At 42.7% G+C, this 20,591-nt stretch overlaps 1 protein-coding gene across 1 annotated transcript; it reads left to right on the top strand.

Moving 5' to 3' along the window:
- Positions 1-14,856, top strand: USH1G (USH1 protein network component sans; the record flags this gene model as incomplete). The annotated part of the gene is made up of 2 exons (XM_081936479.1): positions 1-164; positions 13,611-14,856. 2 exons carry the CDS (start codon positions 1-3, stop codon positions 14,854-14,856), a joined length of 1,410 nt encoding a protein of 469 aa, XP_081792605.1.
- Positions 14,857-20,591: the final 5,735 nt, after the last annotated feature.

Here is a 20,591-nt window from a genome sequence, read left to right as displayed (position 1 = left end):
ATGAATGACCAGTACCACCGTGCAGCCAGAGACGGCTATCTGGACCTGCTGAAAGAATCCACCAAGAAGGACTTAAATTCCCCTGATGAAGATGGCATGACCCCAACCCTGTGGGCTGCCTACCATGGCAACTTGGATGCCTTAAGGCTGATAGTTAGCAGAGGGTAAGTCTGATGTTTTGCACTGTTGCGTTTTTGTTTTCATCCAGGCCTGGATGAAACCTTTCATCCCAGGAAGGAAAGGTTTGTCCTTTCTTTCTGGGCATCAAATCCACTGAACCTTGCAGGCCACTGAAGTGACAGCAGCTTTCATTTGTACCTGGTGGCAGGTGAGATGCCCTGAGTTCATTGTTGTTCAGGAAGGGCAAGGTTTCACGATGTGCCCATCAGTAATGGTTTCCTCTTATCTTCGCTACCGGTTTGGAACCGTAAGTACACGTGTGTGTGCACTTACTTTGCTCGCGTGCAGCTCGCGTGCAGCTCGTGGGTGGAGCCTTCCTTTGCCGTTTCTACCGGTTCGCCTGAATCGGGGCAAACCAGCAGAATACCATCTCTGGTTCCCATCTTATGAAGTTCTAGATGTATTGACGGTATGTGTCTTGAGACACTTGGAAAGCAGAAAAGCTCTGGCTTAGATCAGTTCCTTCAATATTTCTCCTCCTCACCCCATCCAAACTTTCAACAGCTGAATTTTTTGCTTACATTGGTCTAGAATGGTCTCCATCACACCCAGATTGTTTGCAATGAACTCCAGTACTCCCTTGGGTTTTACTGAAAATTCAGATGGGGTGAGCTTGTCGCTGCTCATGGATTGGCTGAAGAGATGCATATCTTAACCGAGGGGAAGAAACTGTTTTGTCCTGAGCCTTCATTTTCATTACAATCTGAAGAAATATTTCAAAGGCTGAAAGTCAAGGTTGGAAGGGATTTTAAACAGCATCTATTCCAGTGATGGCGAATCTATGGCACGCGAGCCACAGGTGGCACGCTGAGCCATTTGTCAGGGCACGCGAGGTGCTGCCCTGTTAGCTGGCCAGTGCGCATCGCGCGCTGGCCAGCTGAGTTCACCCTTTTTAAAAGCCATTTTTCACCCTCCCCAGGCTCCAGAGGCTTTATAGGAGCCTGGGGAGGGCGAAAAGAGCCTCCCCCGCCCCCCGGAGGCCCTCCGGAGGCTTCAGGGACCGTCCGGAGGCTTCCCTGACGCCTTCGGAACACTTAAAACGACCCTCCGAGCAAATGGGAAGTGACTTCCGGTTTGCTCGGAGGGTCGTTTTAAGCGCTCCGAAGGCATCAGGGAAGCCTGCGGACGGTCGCTGAAGCCTTCGGAGTACTCAAAACGATCCTCCGAGCAAACCGGAAGTCACTTCCGGTTTGCTCAGAGGGTCGTTTTAAGCGTTCCGAAGGCTTCAGGGAAGCCTCCGGACGGTCCCTGAAGCCTCCGGAGGGCCTCTGGGGGGGTGGGGGAGGCTCTTTTCGCCCTCCCCAGGCTCCTATAAATCCTCTGGAGCCTGGGGAGGGCGAAAAAAGCATGTAAAAATAGGGGGTCGCGTCTGTAGTGCGCGCCTGTGCACTGGGGGGGGGGTGTCGCGCATTGCATTATGGGTGCGGCACGTCCCCACACGACCCCCCCTGCGCTCCCCCCACGTGTGGCACACGAGCCAAAAAAGGTTCGCCATCGCTGATCTATTCCAATCCCCTGCTAAATGCAGGTCTCCGTTTAGCATCTTAATCATCTCCTTTCCAACATCCATTGAAGGAAGTCGGCTGATAAGGATTGTTAGAGACTTGTGATCCAAGCCAGTTTGGCTATACAGTGCATGCCTGAAAGTATTTAGACACTCTTCACTTTTGTCAATGTTGTTACGCTGCAGCCTGACTTTACAGTTGTTGAAATTCAGTACCCCATAATGATAAAGTGAAAGCAGAATTTTAGAAATGTCTGTAAAACACCCGCCCAGCGTGGTGCTGCCACCGCCATGCTACACTGTTGGGATGGTATTGGGCAGGTGATGAGCGATGCCTGGTTTCCTCCAGACATAACATTTAGAATTGAGGTCAAACAGTTAAATCTTGGTTTCATCAGACCAGAGAATCTTGTTCCGCACCATCTGAGAGTCCTTCAGTTTTTTTTTTTTTTTGGCAAACTCCAAGTGGGTTTTCATGTGTTTTGCACTGAAGAATCATGCCCAATCAATTTAATTTACTACAGGTGGACTCCAATCAAGCTGTAGAAATATGTCAACAACAATCAAGAGAAATGGGAGGCACCAGATCTAAATTTCAAGTGTTGTTGCAAAGGGTCTGAATACTTATGCCAATGTGGTATTTCAGGATTTTTTTTCTTTTTAATAACGTTAGACATTTCTAAAATTCTGTTTTCACATTGTCATTATACTGAGGGTAGATTAATGAGAAAACAAATGAATTTCAACAACTATAGGATCAGGCTGCAGCACAACAAAGTTGACAAAAGTGAAGGTCTGAATACCTTCTGAATGCATTGTATACATTTATTTTCTTTGATATAATCAGTATTTTGTATTAACTATTGAAAGAGTAAAGAAGGGAGGAGAAAAATTATCTGGAAGGTAACAGAATTATTGGAGGCATCTTTTAGGTTGTTCTTGAGGTAAGACCCAAACGTTGAGCTTTACAAGAGGTAAAAGAGCTGGGTTACTTATTATGGTATGGGTAGTCCTCGAGTTATGGCCACTTTTTTCAGCAACTGAATAAGGGGGATTTATGACCAGTCCGTGAAGTTATAGCCTTTGCAGCATCCCCATGATCATATGATTGTGATCTGGTTGCTTGGGACTTGGCTTGCAATTACAAATCAGAGCAAGCCAGAGTCACCGGATGACCCTTTGGAAGCTTCCTTGTTGGCTTCCCACCAGCAAAATGAGTGAGGAAGCTGGCACGGAAAGTCGCATGTAGCTTCTGTAAATTGCTCCCACTGCATTTTCCCCAAGGAGTCCCAGTACAGAATAGAAGATTCCCAGGAATCCTGTACTCTGCAGCAGCCCTCTGCTCACCTGCCCTCCATAGTGCGTCCCCACCCACGGCACCCCATCCAGACTCCTTATCTGGGACTCCCACTTCTTCTCACTTAATGACCCACGTGTCTTGGGGCTACAACAGCAACCAGGACTGCCAGAATTGCTGTTGTTAAGTGATGCAGTCACGTGATGTTGCATTTTATGACTGCTCTGCTTAGCAATGGCAATCCCGGTCCTAAATGCCATTGTAACCCGAGGATCACCTGTAATACTTCTGTGTGATACAACTTCCCATTTTGTAGTTGAACTAGTGGTAACAATTCAGGGCTTACCTAAGGCAAATCAGCGAGTAGTGGCATCTTTTTGAGCTACTTTCATATTGCAGTGGCATCACTGGCCCCCAGATTTGGGGGACAAAATAAGATCTTCACAAGGCCTTTTAAATTCATGATTTTACAAATAAAATAAGAAATGGAAACAATAAGGATCCTCACACTGAGGTTTTTAAAAAAATATTATTTTCATGACTGCTATTATAACACATGTGCTTATAAGAAATTGATGTTTCTCCATACTTTCTGCCAAGTATGAAAACTATCTCCTATGTCCCTTGCTACTTTTTTTTGTGTTCTTGTATTTTTGAACTTTGCTGGATTCAGAACCCCCGTTTTTTAAATATGCATGTACTGGACCGATTCAAATAACAGAATTCTCTTTTAAGTGTCAGTTATGGACACTTAAAAGTATTTTTCCTTTCTTGCTGGAATTCATGCCTCTTGCTTTAAAACACATCCAAAAACCGTAAGAGGAGGTGAAAACTCAGAAATCCATATAATTCTGCTCTGATGTAAAAGGCATAGACGTTGGTTTCTGCAGAAAGATGCTCTTAGTACATACAAGCTGGAATAAATATTCCCAGCAAAGAATCTTCCTCATGGCCTGGCTAGTGTTTAATGAACTGAAAAAAACACCCGCTTGCTGTCTGTTGAAGAATACAGTACTAAAAATGCTCCTGCCCTTTTGACGAAGAATCTTATTAGGAAATGATAGATAGTCCTGATGTTTTAAAATAAGCTTCCATCATTGGCTGTGTTTTATTGGGGGAGAAGAAATATTTACAGGAACTTAATTGAAATAAACAAAGAATTTGCAAGAGAGAGGGAGAAAGATTAACTATCTTAAGAAAAGCCAAAGCATTGCAGTTCAACATCAATCAATGTTCCCCTTTCTAATTAACAATAGTTTCATTTTCTTCTGTGTGGTCAAAGATGAAATTTGAAGAAAATATGACCTGTGATTCAGAGAGCTGTGGGCTCAATTATTCAGAGTGCTTTTTTCCTTTGCAAAATTTCTGGGGATTTTTCTGAGTCAAAATAAGCAGTGGATGTACTGTGGGTACGGAGCTAATGAGACACCACATGGATCTATCCATCTGGTTTCTTCTCCAAGGCCAGGTCAGCACTTGTACCTAACTACAGCACAAACGTATTTTGGTAACATCATTTTTCTGCCATAGCTCCCGTGATCTTGCCTCTGTTTCATCCCCAGCCTATAAGCAAGATGGACTTAAGTCATCTTTAACTTTAGCATTATTGAAATAATGTATCATCCAAAGGCAGCCACCAGCTGTGCAAAATATGCTGGGTTCTGCCACCCCTCACCAGTGAGTTGAAGCAAAGTGGTAGAGAGGATAGGGATTGGCAACAAGGGCAACACATTTCATGCTGGGAGACACCCTTTCAAGTATGGGTGAATTGTGCATTAGGGCCTCAGCTGGTATCTCTCTTGTTCTGTACCTTAATCATGGTGGCTGATGTTCACAGGTAAGAAACATAACTGTTGGCCATAATGGCCATAACTCGAGGACTACTCATACCATAATAAGTAACCCAGCTCTTTTACCTCTTGTAAACTGTGAACATAATTGTATGTTCACAGGTATATCCTACAGGTAAGAAATAAAAATCGGATGATTTCTGCCCTACATTACATAACAGATGGATGGTTTGTGTATAGAAAATCCACCATTATTTTTCATCCAGCACAGGCACTAGAGGGAGGCAGGATTCTGCCTAGTTCATTAGTGTTACAAAAAGCATCTCTCCTCCTCCTGTCGGTACTCTAATGAGGGTCAAAAGTAGAATTAATGGGATGGCTGGAAAAAGGGAGGTGAGTCAGCATTTTGCTGGCCAAGATCTCTGTTCTTCACTGCAGGCCTTTGACAGCCTCTTCAGTGGGGCTGTGTTGCCCTTGTTGCAACCAAAGCTGATGATTGGCAGAGGTCAGCCAGGAAGGGCTTCAGGAGATGAGATAGAGGTTGTTGGCAACCTCATTTTCTCTCAGATAGAGAGCTCTTCAGCTCCTCTTGAGTTACTCCTGAATGAAAGTAGGAACATTCAATACTTCAGATATAAATCTGTCAGATCTGGCATAGGACACAATTTGGAAAGAATATGTAGTGGATTTGAATCTCATTTGCTCTCTTTGTAGGCGGATGCAAAAACCTATGATAAAATCTGTGGTATGTTTATATTGCAGGCAAAGGAAAATTTAACACTGATGGAAGAAACAGTTCAAAGGACAAAAGTGATACTGATGTATAGATAATACGGTATAGACAATCTAGATGTAAGACACACCCTGATACTGGTAGAAGTGGGTGTTAATAGATTTGGAGTACAACTTCCTCTGTGTAAGAAGGAAAAGGGGCAACAATGAGACCTGAGAATCACAAAAGAATGTAGTTTTTTTTGTTTTTAGACTGTGTAGCAATTAAGAAATAAGTTGGATGGAATGCTTTGGGGTTGGTGAGGATATGAACATAACACTGCTTTGCAACTCCTTGAAGCAGCTGCATCTTTTCTCAGGATGACATGACTTATCTTTTGCTGCTGCATGGGAAACAAGATGGCTGTCATATTATCTTATACATCAGTATCACTTTTGTCCTTTCAATCATTTCTTCCTGTTGGTGTTTAATTTCCCTTTTCATGCAATATAAACGTACCACGGATTTCATCATAGGTTTGTGCATCCTCCTACAAAGAGAGCGAATGATATTCAAATCCAGTACATATTCTTTCCCAACTGTAACAAATGCCATCTTTGCACCAATATACGCTCCAAAGTACCTTTTGTGATTGAATGTGAAGAACTGTGTAACCCTTTTTTTTTGAAAATTGGAGAATTGTGCGATCTGCTTACATGTTGCTATGTAGATAACATGTATAGCAGTAACCATGGCCTAATTTATTGGATTGTATCATGTTATCTGTGGTAAGAAATGACCTTAACATAGTAGCATACACTGTATTGCTATAATACTCTTATTATTCTATTAAACAGATGTTCTCATTGACTGGAATATACAGTAAGCCAGTGAAGTACAAAACTTCCTTACAACAGTATTTTCCCATTGTTTCCCAATACTTGCTGATTCCTGCTTCAGTTTGTTTTGCAATGTAATAATTGCACATAATTATATTTTCTTTAACCTGATATACTAGTTGAGTGTATTAGAGCTTCTCCAGAAATGAGGATCTGAAATAAGTGGGAAGGTGATCTGAAGATTCTTCCTCTACCACTCCCTTAACCATATGGGACTAATTTGCTCTCTGTTTTCCGTATTCCCCTTGCCCACACATATGGGGTGATGCTTAAATGCTGTATATCATCATACCAGACAGCGATGGAGGTTGTGTAAGGGGACGATACCAACCTTGTACTAGGTCAGAATGGAAGATATTGTGATCTGCCCTGTAACACTGAAACCTGTCCCATTTATTGTGTGTTGCCTTACATTTGAAAATTCTTTGGATGGGAAGAAACCAATAAGTTCTCTCCTTCATCACTCCAAGCCTCAGCTTCTAATTCAGAAGCAAATATTAATCACCTTTCCCCTGAGCTCACTCACTGAAGAGTGATTTCTCCCAAAGATTGAGGCGTGGGTGGGAACTACCACTCTGTCTCAAGGAATAGCTTGGCAACATTTTAAAGAAGCAGAGAAAATCTTTTTTTCAGATAAGTGAAGTAGTCTTCCTGCTTAGGCATTAAATGTTGAGGTTTTATCAGAGGGGCAAATACTTTCATTTTCACTATTTACATATGTTGCAATTTGGGTTTTCTGACATAAATGCTACCGTTGTTTGGATAACCTTCACTCGACCCAATGGAGCTAGCTAACTACCGTCCAGTCTCCAACCTCCCCTTTTTGGCGAAGGTTGTTGAGAATGTGGTGGCGCAGCAGTTTCCACGACACCTGGACGAATCCGATTATCTAGACCCACGCCAGTCCGGCTTCCGACCCGGGCACAGCACAGAGACAGCCTTGGTCGCGTTGGTCGATGATCTCTGGAGGGCCAGAGATAGCGGTTGTTCCTCTATCCTGGTCCTATTAGACCTCTTGGCGGCTTTTGATACCATCGACCATGGTATCCTATTGCGCCGGTTGGAGGGGATGGGAGTCGGAGGCACCGTTTTGCGGTGGTTCGGCTCCTACCTCTCCGACCGGAAGCAATGTGTGTTGACAGGGGCAGAGGTCGACCCTGAGGCCACTCACTTGTGGGGTGCCACAGGGGTCGGTCCTCTCGCCTCTCCTGTTCAACGCATATGTGAAGCTGCTGGGTGAGATCATCCGTGGTTTTGGGGTTGAGTACCACCTGTACGCTGATGATACTCAGCTGTACATTTCAACCCTAAACCACCCCAACGAGGTTGTCGAAGTGATGTCCCGGTGTTTGGAAGCCGTCGGGGTCTGGATGGGGGACAACAGACTCAAACTCAACCCCTCCAAGACTGAGTGGCTGTGGCTACCGGCACCTCGGTTCAGCCAGCTGACACCATCGCTGGCCATAGGGGGCGAACAACTGTCCCCTGTGGAACGGGCGCGCAATTTGGGCATCCTCCTTGATGCCCGGCTGTCAATGGAGGACCATGTGGCAGCCGTGGCAAGGGGGGCGTTCCACCAGGTCCGCCTGGTGCGCCAATTGCGCCCCCTACTGGACCGGAGTGCCCTGCGCACGGTCACTCATGCGCTGGTGACGTCTCGCCTGGACTACTGCAATGCCCTCTACATGGGGCTTCCCTTGGGACGCATTCGGAGACTGCAGCTAGTTCAGAACGCAGCCGCGCGGGTCATCATGGGGAGTACACGATACTCCCACGTAACACCCCTCCTGCACGAGCTGCACTGGCTACCTGTGGCCTTTCGGGTGCGTTTCAAGGTATTGATTACCATCTTTAAAGCGCTCCATGGCATAGGACCTAGTTATCTGCAGGATCGCATCCTACCACACACGTCCCTACGACCAATCCGCTCACACAGGGAGGGACTCCTCCTGGTGCCGTCCGCTAGGCAATGCCAGCGGGCGACACCTAGGAGTAGGTCCTTCTCTGTGATGGGCCCAACCCTCTGGAATGACCTCCCCCCCCGACATCAGAACCACCACCGACCTCCGCTCCTTCCGTCAAAAATTAAAAACTCACCTGTTTCAATCAGCTGGCCTGGCACTCTCTTAGTTTTGTCTCCCGGGGATATATTTTAACTGGGTTTGGGTATTTTAATTGGGGATGTTTTTTAGGGTTTCCATAGCATATTTATTTCTTGTACAGTCTCTTCTCCTCCATCTAAATGTTTAGTATTATCTGCATTTTATCTGACTGTACACCACCCCGAGTCCCTTTTTGGGAGAGGGGGCGGTTTAGAAATCCAAAGAAATAAATAATAAATAATAATAAATAACCCTGAGTGGATTATGAAGCACAAGGTGGGGACATCAATGCACTATAACTCCTGGTATGTAACTCTGATCTGAAATAGTATAAGGCTGTGATGGCGAACCTATAGCATGCGTGCTGGAAGTGGCATGCAGAGCAATCTCTCCCTGCATGTGAGCAGTTGCCTGTTGCCCTTCTGGGTTCTGGCGTGCTGGCCAGCTGGCCTTCCTGCGTGCGGGAGCACCGGAAACTGGAAGAGCAGCTGCCCAGTATGAATGCCCACATCGGGAAGATGATTTTCTGGTTTCCGGCATGCGCATGGAAGATGCTCTGACCACCTGGTCTTCTGGTTTCTGGTGTGCATGCATGCGTGAAGACCAGCTGGCCAGAGCATCTTCCAGCATGTGCATATGCGCCGGGCAGCTGCTCACCCGGTTTCCAGCATGCACGTGCATGCTTCCATTTCGGTACTTGGTGCCGAAAAGATTCACCAACCCTGGTATGGGTCCTTCTACTTGAGCAGGAGGTTAGACTAGAAGACTTTCAAGGTCCCTTCCAACTCTTATTCTGATTCCGATCAATAGGGCCAAAAGCAAGAAATACAAGGGGGGGGGGAAGAGTTATATCCCTAAAATAAAAGTAGGAGTTCCATAGGTATATCACATCTGTAATATGGAATGGCATTGCACCTGTAATCTTTTTTTAAGTACATGATTTTTGACTGCATGATTTAATAGAGTTAAATAATAAGTAATGCAGAGCAGAATATGATCTCAAGAAAGGAGCTCTCCAGATGCAATGTTTTTTTTTGCAAAAGAGGCACTGGCAGCCCACCGCTGTATCTCTGTGCCATTCTCTTTCAGCAGCTGAAGTCCAAAGGGATTGGGTGGGGGTTGGGCTGTTTTCCCATTTTCTCATCCTTCCCCCTAGACTTCAGAGCAGCGTCAGAGATAAGGTTACTGTGAAGTCTAGACTAGTCCTACCTGGTTACTTTCTGGTCAATTTGTCAATCTACTGTATAAAAATGCTCAGCTTGAATTTCTCTGTTGATTTAGGCCAGGAGCACCCAGCTATTTATATGGCACAGTATAATTATATACCCTAAATCCTTAGCTCCCTGGGTTTAAATAAGCCTCTCTTCACCTATTCCATAAATACTAGTGTATAGCAACCTATGGCCAGGTTTGTAGCTATTGGGAAAAGCATCTAACTGCGGAAGAACAGGGCCATGCCATCATGCCAGATTTAATGGGAATTTCTACTTAGGAAAAATGATGTCTTTAGGCCGGCAGCTGTTCCTTAGTAATAGCATCAGATTATTATTTTTTAACAGTGAGTTGGCAAAATGCATGCAGCAGATACAGAAGTCAGTAGATGTGACCATTGGTTAGCAATTTGTATTCTCCTCCACTAAAGTCCTCCCACAGCAGGGATGACAGGACTTTTCTAACTCCAGGAACTGTATATAATTTAAGGTATGGGCCACTGACTGAATGGTAGTTTCCCCATTTCCTCCTGGTTGGCCTGTGGGAACATGAATTGGCTCTGGGTATTCCCAGCCTATTCTTAGCATTTCAAGACTGGCAAGTTTAAGAATTAATTAGAATTAAGAGGTACCTAAACAAAATCAGCATCCAAACGCCATCATTTGAGGCACATGACACAAATATGTGCAGTATGAGTTTCTTTTTCTTTTATTTGCATTTATTGCCTGCCCCTTTACTCTAAGGTACCTCATAGGATATTTGAGCACCCAGGTCCAGAGGTCACTGCTTATGGTCAAATAAACAACTGCCCTGTACTTCACTGACTATGGTAAACTCATTTGGTTCCTCTGCACAGATGACCTGACTTAGTGAGCTAATAGTGATGCATGAATTAAACGGTCATGTGGCTGATAATTTTCCTGCTTAATAATAGTGAATCCCAAGTTCAAAAGACTATCATGGCATCATATGCTTAATATGGTTTGCTGAAGGCTGCAGAGGAATAATACTTTTTGTTGCTTTGCCCCCCTTCTACAGTGAAGAACAGAACTATAAAGACCAATGCTACCAAAGGCAACAAAAGTTGTTTTTTCTTCAAAAGGAGCTTCTATTTTTCAATCTCTTTCTTACTGTGTGTTCATGTTTTGTGGTGCATATTGTGATATTGTGGGTGCTGGTGTAGGTTACTTTTCCTCCGGAAGTCTGCAATGTTCTTTAACCACCTATGCTTCTGGGGGGGGGGGGGGGGGAGGATTAACATAGGAAGAATTCCATCATGACTTTCCCTTTGAGAGTTAATTGATGGCTGGAAAATCATGGAGGCTGCAGATGAATGGAAGATAATAATCTACAGCAAGTCAGACCACTATCTTCGGGAGTCCTTCGGGAGAGGGTGCGGCTAAGAAATAAATATATTATTATTATTATTATTATTATCTCGCATGCATACCTTAGTAACCTAGTACCTCACACAGGAAGATTTTATCAAAACGTTCTCCATAAGCAGTGGGAAAAACATTTTTCTACCAAACTGAATATGAAGAATTAAAGAAAACGGAGACAAGATTTTTAAACTCACAGCACTATTTGGGATAAATGTGGTACGGTGTATTTATATTTCCAGGAAATATGCAACGAGTTACAATGCAACAGGAAAAAGGAAGAGAGGAGAAAATGAGTATGATTTGATTCTGTTTTTCTTCTTCCACAGAGACATATAGAGATCCACTCTAATACACAGGCATTTATTTAGAACATAAAACCTCGTGTACCCTGTATCCAAAGCTTAGTAGCGCTGGCATTTTCGGTTTCACGGTCTCTTTAACCACATACCATCAATAATTTATTCCTTGCCTGCAATTCATCAAATATTGATATTTTCCCTCAATCTCCCACTACTGATAGGTCAGTATCAAGGCAAGGGAGAGAGGGTGGGCTAAGCAAGTAGCCCAAATGAACGGGTTGCAGGTGCTGAGTTCTCAGCAGAGAAAGAAACTCTGCTCCCACAACTTCACTTCTTTTGGATCTTTGCTTTGCCCACATTATCAGTGGCTGAGAAACATCACGGATGTGTTTCAGATGTCAAGATTTGTGTCGAAATTCATGGCACGGTCCCTTTTAGCCCTTGTTAACATTGAGAAGCTGCCCAAATGTCCACACTAAGAAAGAATACTATGCCTCCTGTCTTGTCTATACATTTCAAAGGGGCTAAGAAGCATTGCAAAAGCCTGAATCTGACTCTACTATTACCATGTTTTTTTCTCCCAAAGCATCTAAGTTCTTTTTCTCTTTCCGATTTTACCCGCAGAGCAATCTTTTCAGGCAGGCTATGTACAAAAGTTGTTTAGTTTAAGGTTGAAGGAGACCTTGGAGCTAATCTCTCACATCTTACTGAAAAAGCATAAGATAGGGAATTGGAAATGGGTCAAGTATGTTCCTTAAGCTTCTGAATGAGCGGAATATAAAATAAAATAAATGAACTAAATGTGGAAGTTGCCAAGTGTTATTTTTGCAGGGCAGAATATATATCTGTGAGGCTTGATAGGTGTGCTATATGTGCTGAATTGTCTACTTAAATGTGAAATGCATAAGGTATTTCTCGTTTCTCACACTGTATATACTTCTCATCTTATAAAGCTATGTTACAAATGTTACTGTTGGTCACCACTTAAACAAGCAAGGCTTTCTTCCTTCAAAGACTGCTCGAAAAATACTCTTAGCAGTTTAACAGCATAAAGATTAATAACAAAAATGTAAATTATTTGTATTTGTTAGCTGTCCTCAATATGCTCTTCAAGAAGGAAGAATCGGAGTATTATAAGATATGGGGATGTTTTTATCGCTGGATAGAAAATGAATGTAGACAAAAAGAAACAGAAAATTGAAAAATTTGGGTGCGGGAACGTAGAATTATAAGGGAACAGCTGAATTAAAAGGCAATTGAAAAATACACAAAAATACACAAGACACGGGAGGTGCCGGAGCCTTGCCGGTGGGGGGAGAAGAGGCAACACTGAGAAAACTTAGATCACAAAAGTGAATTAGAAAAATAATGCAATTGCTAATACAGGGAATTTTTTCTGTTTGATGTAAAATAGATTGAAATTACTTGAAGATATAAGGTTAAAATATGCTGTCAAAAATATTGCTAAGTAGTAACTATATAATGTATTAATAAGTGAAAGTTATGAGAATTGGGGGGAATGCCATTTCCTGCATAATGTAGCTGTCAAAATTTGTAATTTCACCCATCATCCCCTTTCCTAGAATTTTTTGTAAAAACAATAAAAAACATTGTTTAAAAAAAAAGGCAATTGAAATATAAATGTAAAGGCAAGATAAAAATAGATTTAAAATGTGTAACTGTTAAATATGATGACACAAAGACTGTACCCAGATGACACACTGTAAGATTAATGATGTAAGAGTGGTTATGGGGAAAAAAAACACTTTTAAAAATCCATGCTCTTCAGATGGGACAAAAACTTAGAATTCCGAGCCAGGATGGGATATTCTGAGACCTGATCTCCAAATGCACTTAGAACAGGGGTGTCCAAACTTGGCAACTTTAAGACTTGTGGACTTCAACTCCCAGAATTCCCCAGCCAGCAGAGCTGAAGTCCACAAGTCTTAAAGTTGCCAAGTTTGGACACCCCTGACTTAGAAGGAACAAAGTAGGGAAAGGCTAGTCTTCTCCAAACTGGGTGTTCTCCAGAGCTATGGACTTTAATTCCCAGAATTCTCCAACCATCATAACTTCTCTTGTTGAGAATGGGAATCCAAGTCCATAAAACTGGAAAGTAACCAACCTATGGAAAAATGATTTATGTATTTTTAGAAGTCTGAAAGAATATCTACAAATGAGATTACAGACCTCTTTGAGAACTTACTATCTGTTTTTCACACCATTTCAGGGGCGATCCAGACAAATGTGATATCTGGGGGAACACACCTCTTCACCTGGGAGCAGCCAATGGCCACCTGAATTGCCTCTCCTTCCTAGTGTCTTTTGGGGCCAATATCTGGTGTCTGGACAATGACTACCACACACCACTGGACATGGCAGCCATGAAGGGACACATGGAGTGTGTGCGTTACTTGGACTCCATTGCTGCTAAGCAAAGCAGCCTCAACCCTAAGCTGGTGAGCAAGTTGAAGGACAAAGCCTTTAAAGATGCAGAGAAACGTATTAAGGACTGTGTAAAGATGCAGAAAAAGCACCACGAAAGGATGGAGAAGCGATACAAGAAAGAGATGTCTGACCGCTCAGACACAATGAGTTTCTCCAGTTACTCCAGTAGCACATTGAGCAGGAGGCTTCAACACATGTCCATGATGAATTCCTTGCCATACTCACAGGCCACCCTACAGGGCACAGCCAAGGGCAAGACACAAATCCAGAAGAAACTAGAGAAGAAGAAACAGGTGGATGGGACATTCAAAATTTATGAGGATGGGAGGAAAAGTGTGAGGTCCTTGTGTGGCTTACAGTTGGGCAACGATGTCATGTTTGTGAAACAAGGCACCTATGTTAGCCCAAAGGAATGGACCCGGCGAAATGTTAGGGATATGTTCCTGTCTGACGAAGATACTGTCTCCCGTGCCATAAGTGATCCAGGTTTGCACCTGGACTCCACCCATTCTGAGGTCAGTACTGATTCTGGCCATGACTCTCTATTCAATCGGCCTGGACTTGGTACCATGGTATTCCGGAGGAACTATGTCAGTAGTGGACTATTTGGGATTGGTCAAAGTGATCCCAGTATTTTGGGGGAAGACAATACAGACAGGATGAATGTTAAGCTTCACAGCCACCTTCAACGCTCACCAAGTCTCAACGACAGTATTGGCAGTGCCAACAGTCTTCAGGAGAGGAATCTGGAGGACTTGCCCTGGGATGAAGTGGAACTGGGTCTGGATGATGACATTGAACCTGACACTAGCCCTCTGGAGACCTTCCTGGCTTCTCTGAATATGTTTGAGTTTATTTCTATCCTCAAGAAGGAGAAGATAGATCTGGAAGCTCTGATGTTGTGTTCAGACAATGATCTGAAAAGTATCAACATTCCGCTGGGGCCCAGGAAAAAGATTCTGGATGCAGTTCAAAGAAGGAAACAGACTTTGGACAACCCTGATGTCATAGAAGACACGGATCTGTAAGCAATGGAACTACTCAACTTCATACCTTGGGTGCCCTCAGGTCTTCAACATACGATGAACATAACTTAGAAGGGTACTTGTTACATGCACCTCATCTAAGTATGGAATGTTTTAGTAGATTGTGGTGTTAGAACAGTGGTGGGATTTAGCCAGTTTGCACCATTCTGGGAGAACCGGTTGTTAACTTTCTGAGCAGTTTGGTGAACTGGTTGTTGGAAGAAATCATTAGGGCAGAGAACCGGTTGTTAAATTATTTGAATCCCACCACTGTGTTAGAAGAAACTTTGCCTAAAACCTGATGGGAACATGCCAACCTAATTGATAGAATTTGAATGATAAAAAGGAGTCTGTATAAATGTTTCAGTAGCTATGAGATGAATAAATAGAGGTGCTAACTATATTAATGTAACGTAATATTCTGCAGCTTTCTCATTTCTGAATTCTTATTATCCCTAATCAGTATTATCCTATTTCCCCCATTAAACCTATTGGAAATATATTGGTTACCCTTCTAAATGGACAATCCTTTTCCGTTGAAGGGGTGCACTGGCTTTTATGGAACTTTTTAGGTGATTCACAAATGGCCAATCTTGGCAGGGAGACCCACAACACTCTTGCATTCACATCATGGGGAGTGATCTTGAATAACATAACTGAGAACAGATCAGTGGGAAACAACTGTCAGGAAGACAAGGCACGGCAGGGGATACAGGATGGGATAAGAACCTGCCTGAAGCAAGCGGCACTTTAACAGGCCTGTTCCAGTATGAAGTAGCAATAGTGAGAGCAGCAGGCAGTCCTGTTGATGTCCAGTTTCATTTGGGCCTCAGAGCCAGCACTTATACTGGAGAGAAGTGGCCATCAGTAAGCACATGCCTGTCTTGGACCGGATCGGCCGAATAGGTAGTAACTTGGCTGGACACATGACTGTACCGGTTCTATCCTTGGGGGCGGCATCTTGATTTTCTGTTCTGCACATGTGCAGAACAATCTTCATTGAAAAAATGCCCTGATCAGCTCAAATAGTGGTAAGGAGAGCAGGCGGGCGGGTGAGCCCTCCAGAGCACCATACCGGAACAGTACCTGGTGCTCCCAGCAGGCACCGGTACGCTCGTACCGGGGTGTACCGGTCGTATTCCACCACTGCCCTGTATCATCTATGAGCTCTCTCATTTCTCTCTCACTTACATTTATACAGCTGATTCACTATCACTTATTTACTCTGGCATCCTCTTTACCAAACCCGTCCAAAGCTTTAAACTTATGTAAGGAGATCTAAGCAGTTTGGAAATCTAGAGGAATTGCCAACAGGAATGTTTCCAATCTCCACTGAGTAAATCCAATACTGGATACTGGCAATCCAGGAGCTGTCCAATAAACTTGCTATTGGCACGATCTCTCTCCTCTTTAAAGCAAACGCCTTTCATAAAAGAATTCTTATTTCATTCTCAGGTTATGTTTTCAAATCGCTATTTTGCTATAGCATAGCATCCCTATTCAGGGGTGGGCTTCAAATTTTTTAGCAAGGGGTTCTCTGCCTGGTTGCTGGGTGGGTGTAGCCATGGTGGGTGTGGCCTAGTCAGCCTCCTGCATCACAGCGGGGGTTGTTTTTGCCCCCCCTGGCTCCGGAGGCTTTCCTTGAGCCTCCAGGATGGCGTAAACAGCCTCCCCAAGCTCCGGAGGCCATCTGGAGGCTGGAAATGGGCTGAACTTATGGTAAGCCTGTTTTTCATCCTCCCCGAGTCTCCACGCGCGCCCTGCACTTACCTGCATCCAAAATGGGCCACCTGGAGACTCCTGGGAGGAGTGGGATGGGTGGGCGGGGTCAGCCAGGATGGGATTTGGGGGTTCTCTGAACTGCACAGAACCTTATCTAGAGATTCTCCCGAACCCCTGCGAACTCCCAGCAGCCCACCCCTGTCCCTATTGTTATAAGGCGTTACCAAAAGGCAGGGCTGCCAAGTTACCAGGCCAGCTCTGAAATACAATGGGGTGGAATTAACTGTTGATTTTAGGTTTCCTCTCCCCGTCATTTTATGCTCATTCATTAGTGATTAGTTTCTGTTTGTTAATGCAATAGTAATATCACTGTTCATTAACAAAATCTGTTTTCTCCGTTACAGATAGCCATGAATGCAGGTGAAAGCCACTTCTAAGTTGCCAGGAATTATCTCCTAGAGACCCGATCAGTAGGAAACACGAATGCCACAACGAAACGCCTCAATTCTTTCTCAGCTTCCTATTTCTGCTTTGCTGTCTGCAAAAGCATGTCTGGTGCTAAAGAGCTTTCTTTTCTTTTTTTTTTAAGTGTGGGAAGGGAGGAACGCAATTTGCATTACACTAAAATATATAATCTACTGGGAGAGCTAATGTACAAAATAAAGATGATCTAATAAAGATGATTTCTTATTGCATATGTTCTAAGCGCTTAGTAAAATAGTAGAAACTTAGCAGGGTAGAAATTTGGAATGTTTTTGTGGAGTTAAGAGTCACAGGTCTGTGAAAAATAAGCAATGAGAAGAGGAACAATTTATAGGAATGACAATAATTAATGCACACTGCATTAATTACAGTGCATAATCTTCGACATGATGGATTCTCCCAAAAGGTGGGAGTCAACGTGGTTCCAGCAACTGCCCCCCATCATGTGACCTGTTTACAGCTGTTTGCGGCATCCTATGATCATGTGACTGCAATTTACAACAAAAACATGATTCATGATTCCCCCCCTGAAAATTAGCATTTACTTCTGGTTTTTGGCAAAAATGTCCCATAACAAGCAATGTTTTTTTTTAATGACCACTCCCCCCCCAAAAAAACCCAACATCAGAAAATCAGTCAATCACATGATAATCCCCTTTACAACCATCATGATTTGCTGTTTTATATTCAGCAAGATCCTTAGTCTGCCTGGCCCCTTTCTCAATAAAAGATCAGCCAAGAAAAACAATAATGCCTTACATTTTAAAGTGCCATGCAAAAAGAAGCATTTTGATTTGCTTTAAACAGAAAGCAAGTCAGTCTCAGTCTCATACTTTATTCCCTGGGAGGACGCCCTAAATTGGTGCCATCTTGTCCTCTCTCTTAGACGTGGGCATTGTCTTCCCACAGGGATGGCACTTGGAGAAGGACATCTCTGAAGCTCTTCCAGTGTAACCAGTACAATACAGAAAGAATTACTCCTCGGTTTATAGCCATTTGCCAAGTTCAAAGGTTGCCAAAACTAATTCTTATTAATTACTTCTCACACCCTGGAATCTTTGATATCAATATAGATTATTGGCAAAGATGATACTGATTCATGCCAACTATCTAAAATTGTAAACCGACTAACTAAATTTATAAATCAACTACCGGTATCTAAAATCATAAACCAGTTATTAATACATTTCTCCTAAGGGATAATTTCTCCCAGGACTATCGGCTATGCTGGCCCTATTTTGAATGGGACCTTCAGTAGATCTTGTACAAGTTGTGTGTTCTGTTATATATAAGATATGGTTGTCTAATCTTTTAGCTTGCCCGGAATGCATATAAGTAACTAGCTTCCTTTAAGAAATATATATTTTTTATTATCTTCTGGAGTCGCATTCGGCCAGTGGATCACAAGTTGGACATGCCTGATGTAAAATCTACCTAAACCCTCACCCTTCTTAACTCTTATGCAAGATGTCATTCTGGAAGACATGACGACGTAGGTGTGCTACATTAATAGCAAACAGATGGGAGCCCTGCCCATTTGCCAAAGTCATTTCTTTCAACCACCTACACACCCAAGCAGGCAGGAGTTTCTTCTGTGTTTATGAACAGCAGTTTTGGGAACATGCTACAGTACAGATATGCAACATGAGAATATGGGCCACCCTCCTTCAGGGGAGGAGAGGGTGGCATGTTGCACAGATATAATCCCTCTTAACTAATCCGTTTAACCTCACCCATTAATGCAGAAACAATGGGTGACCATTCATCCATGTGAATTTTTGCAGACAATTACAGTTTAGCTATGAGCATATGTGTAGGAAATACATAATAGGTAGATAATAATACTTGTCACATTCAGAGTTTATAGTTTTACTTTACTATGCACACTTCACCAAATGTATCAAATAGTGTATGTGTGTGTGTGTGTGTGTGTTTGTGAACTGATTCATTTTCTTCATTGCTAGTTTTTACCTTAATATTTATTTATGCATTTAGTTTGTCACTCATGTACAAGATAACAGGAATAAGAATAAACATGAATAAGAACACAGGAAATGGGTAGAGATAAATGGGGACAGTAGGCACGTTGGTGCATTTATGCATGCCCCTACTGACCTCTTAGGAATGGGGTGAGGTCAGTCCTGCTCTACACCTTTTCCAGGCTTGAACTAGTCTGTATCTCCGTAAGATATTTGACAGTGGATTAATTTAAGTGTTCCGGAATGTACATTTCCCTTGGGCATTTCCATAATATTGTTATATTCAGTGCAGTTTAAAACTTTGCTATGGCATATGAAATTTGAATATGATTATTCCACGACTCAGTGAACATTTGCAAAGCATTTTTTTTCTTCCTTTTCTAAAACCAGTCTGTACTGTATGTCAAGCGGGTTCTTTTTCCAAATGTTATATGAGGTTCAACCAAATTTTGTTGACACCTAAATCAGGGTTACAGAGCCATATTTGGATAGTCATTCTTCTTTTTGAATGGGATGAACCCTTTCTCAATCTTTTAGCAATTTATTGGTGCCCCATATTTTTTGACACAGCTTTATAATTGTTGTTCTGATGGTCCAGAGAATTTTCCTTTGGGTAATTGTTACCCCCTTTTCTAATATATCTAGTATAGGTATATCTAATATATCTATAATATATCTTCAGATTACTATTTGTTACATGTTTTTTTTTTTTAAAAAGAGTATACAATTCCTCCTGCCATCTGTGTTTGCTTCTGATCATTCCTTTCCCATCTCTGCTGCTATTGGTCCTTTGCATGGAGTGAATCGTTTATGGGTTTTCCTGCTGAAGACAAAAAGATATCTGGTGTGCTTGTTTCAGTTTCTTTCCTCCATTTCTTTGCTATGCTCGTTCTAGAATATTGTCCTTTTTAAATGTATGTTGAAATTCTGCATTTAGCCGGCTTGTTCATCTCTGTCACAAAGGCTTTACCCTTCCTTTTCTGCTCAAGGGTTTAGATTACAGGCCTAAATTGCCAAGTTTGGGGATCCCTGGTCTAGATGGTTCTTCTGATAGCCATTTGCTTATTTGTATGTATATTTATTTATTTTTGCACATGCCGTAACTCTGGTCTCTTTTGCTGATCATGCTTTTTGTTTCTTTCTATAATTCATCCAAATATTTTCTAGGGAAATTAAATAAGTTGAATGCGTTCTTCACTAGGACTGCACGTGGAGGTGTCATATCTACAAATGGCTTTTAGGACAAATAAACCCTGCATTGGTGATCCTGATTTTCTTGACAGAACTGCAACAAGCTTTCTTCTAAATTAAATCTATCAAGTATTTCTGCTTCTTCTTTGTCTCCAGTTTTGCCTTTGAAACCTTCCATAATAGTTTTTTTTTTAAAAAAAATGGGTGGTTGTTGAATCCCTTCTTAAATGGCGATCACAAAGAGCTTCATTCCTCCTTCAGATGGATCTGTGGTTGGTGCATATATTAGGAGAATTGTGACATTCAGAGGTTGAACTTGGATCTGAATAGCCATTATTCTGTCATAATGGCAGCTTTCACCGG

This window comes from Natrix helvetica (assembly GCF_964273705.1).
Source record: "Natrix helvetica genome assembly, chromosome: 1".
Lineage (NCBI taxonomy): Eukaryota > Metazoa > Chordata > Lepidosauria > Squamata > Natricidae > Natrix > Natrix helvetica.
Note: the sequence above shows the minus strand (reverse complement) of the source record. Positions and strands in the feature narration are given on the sequence as shown.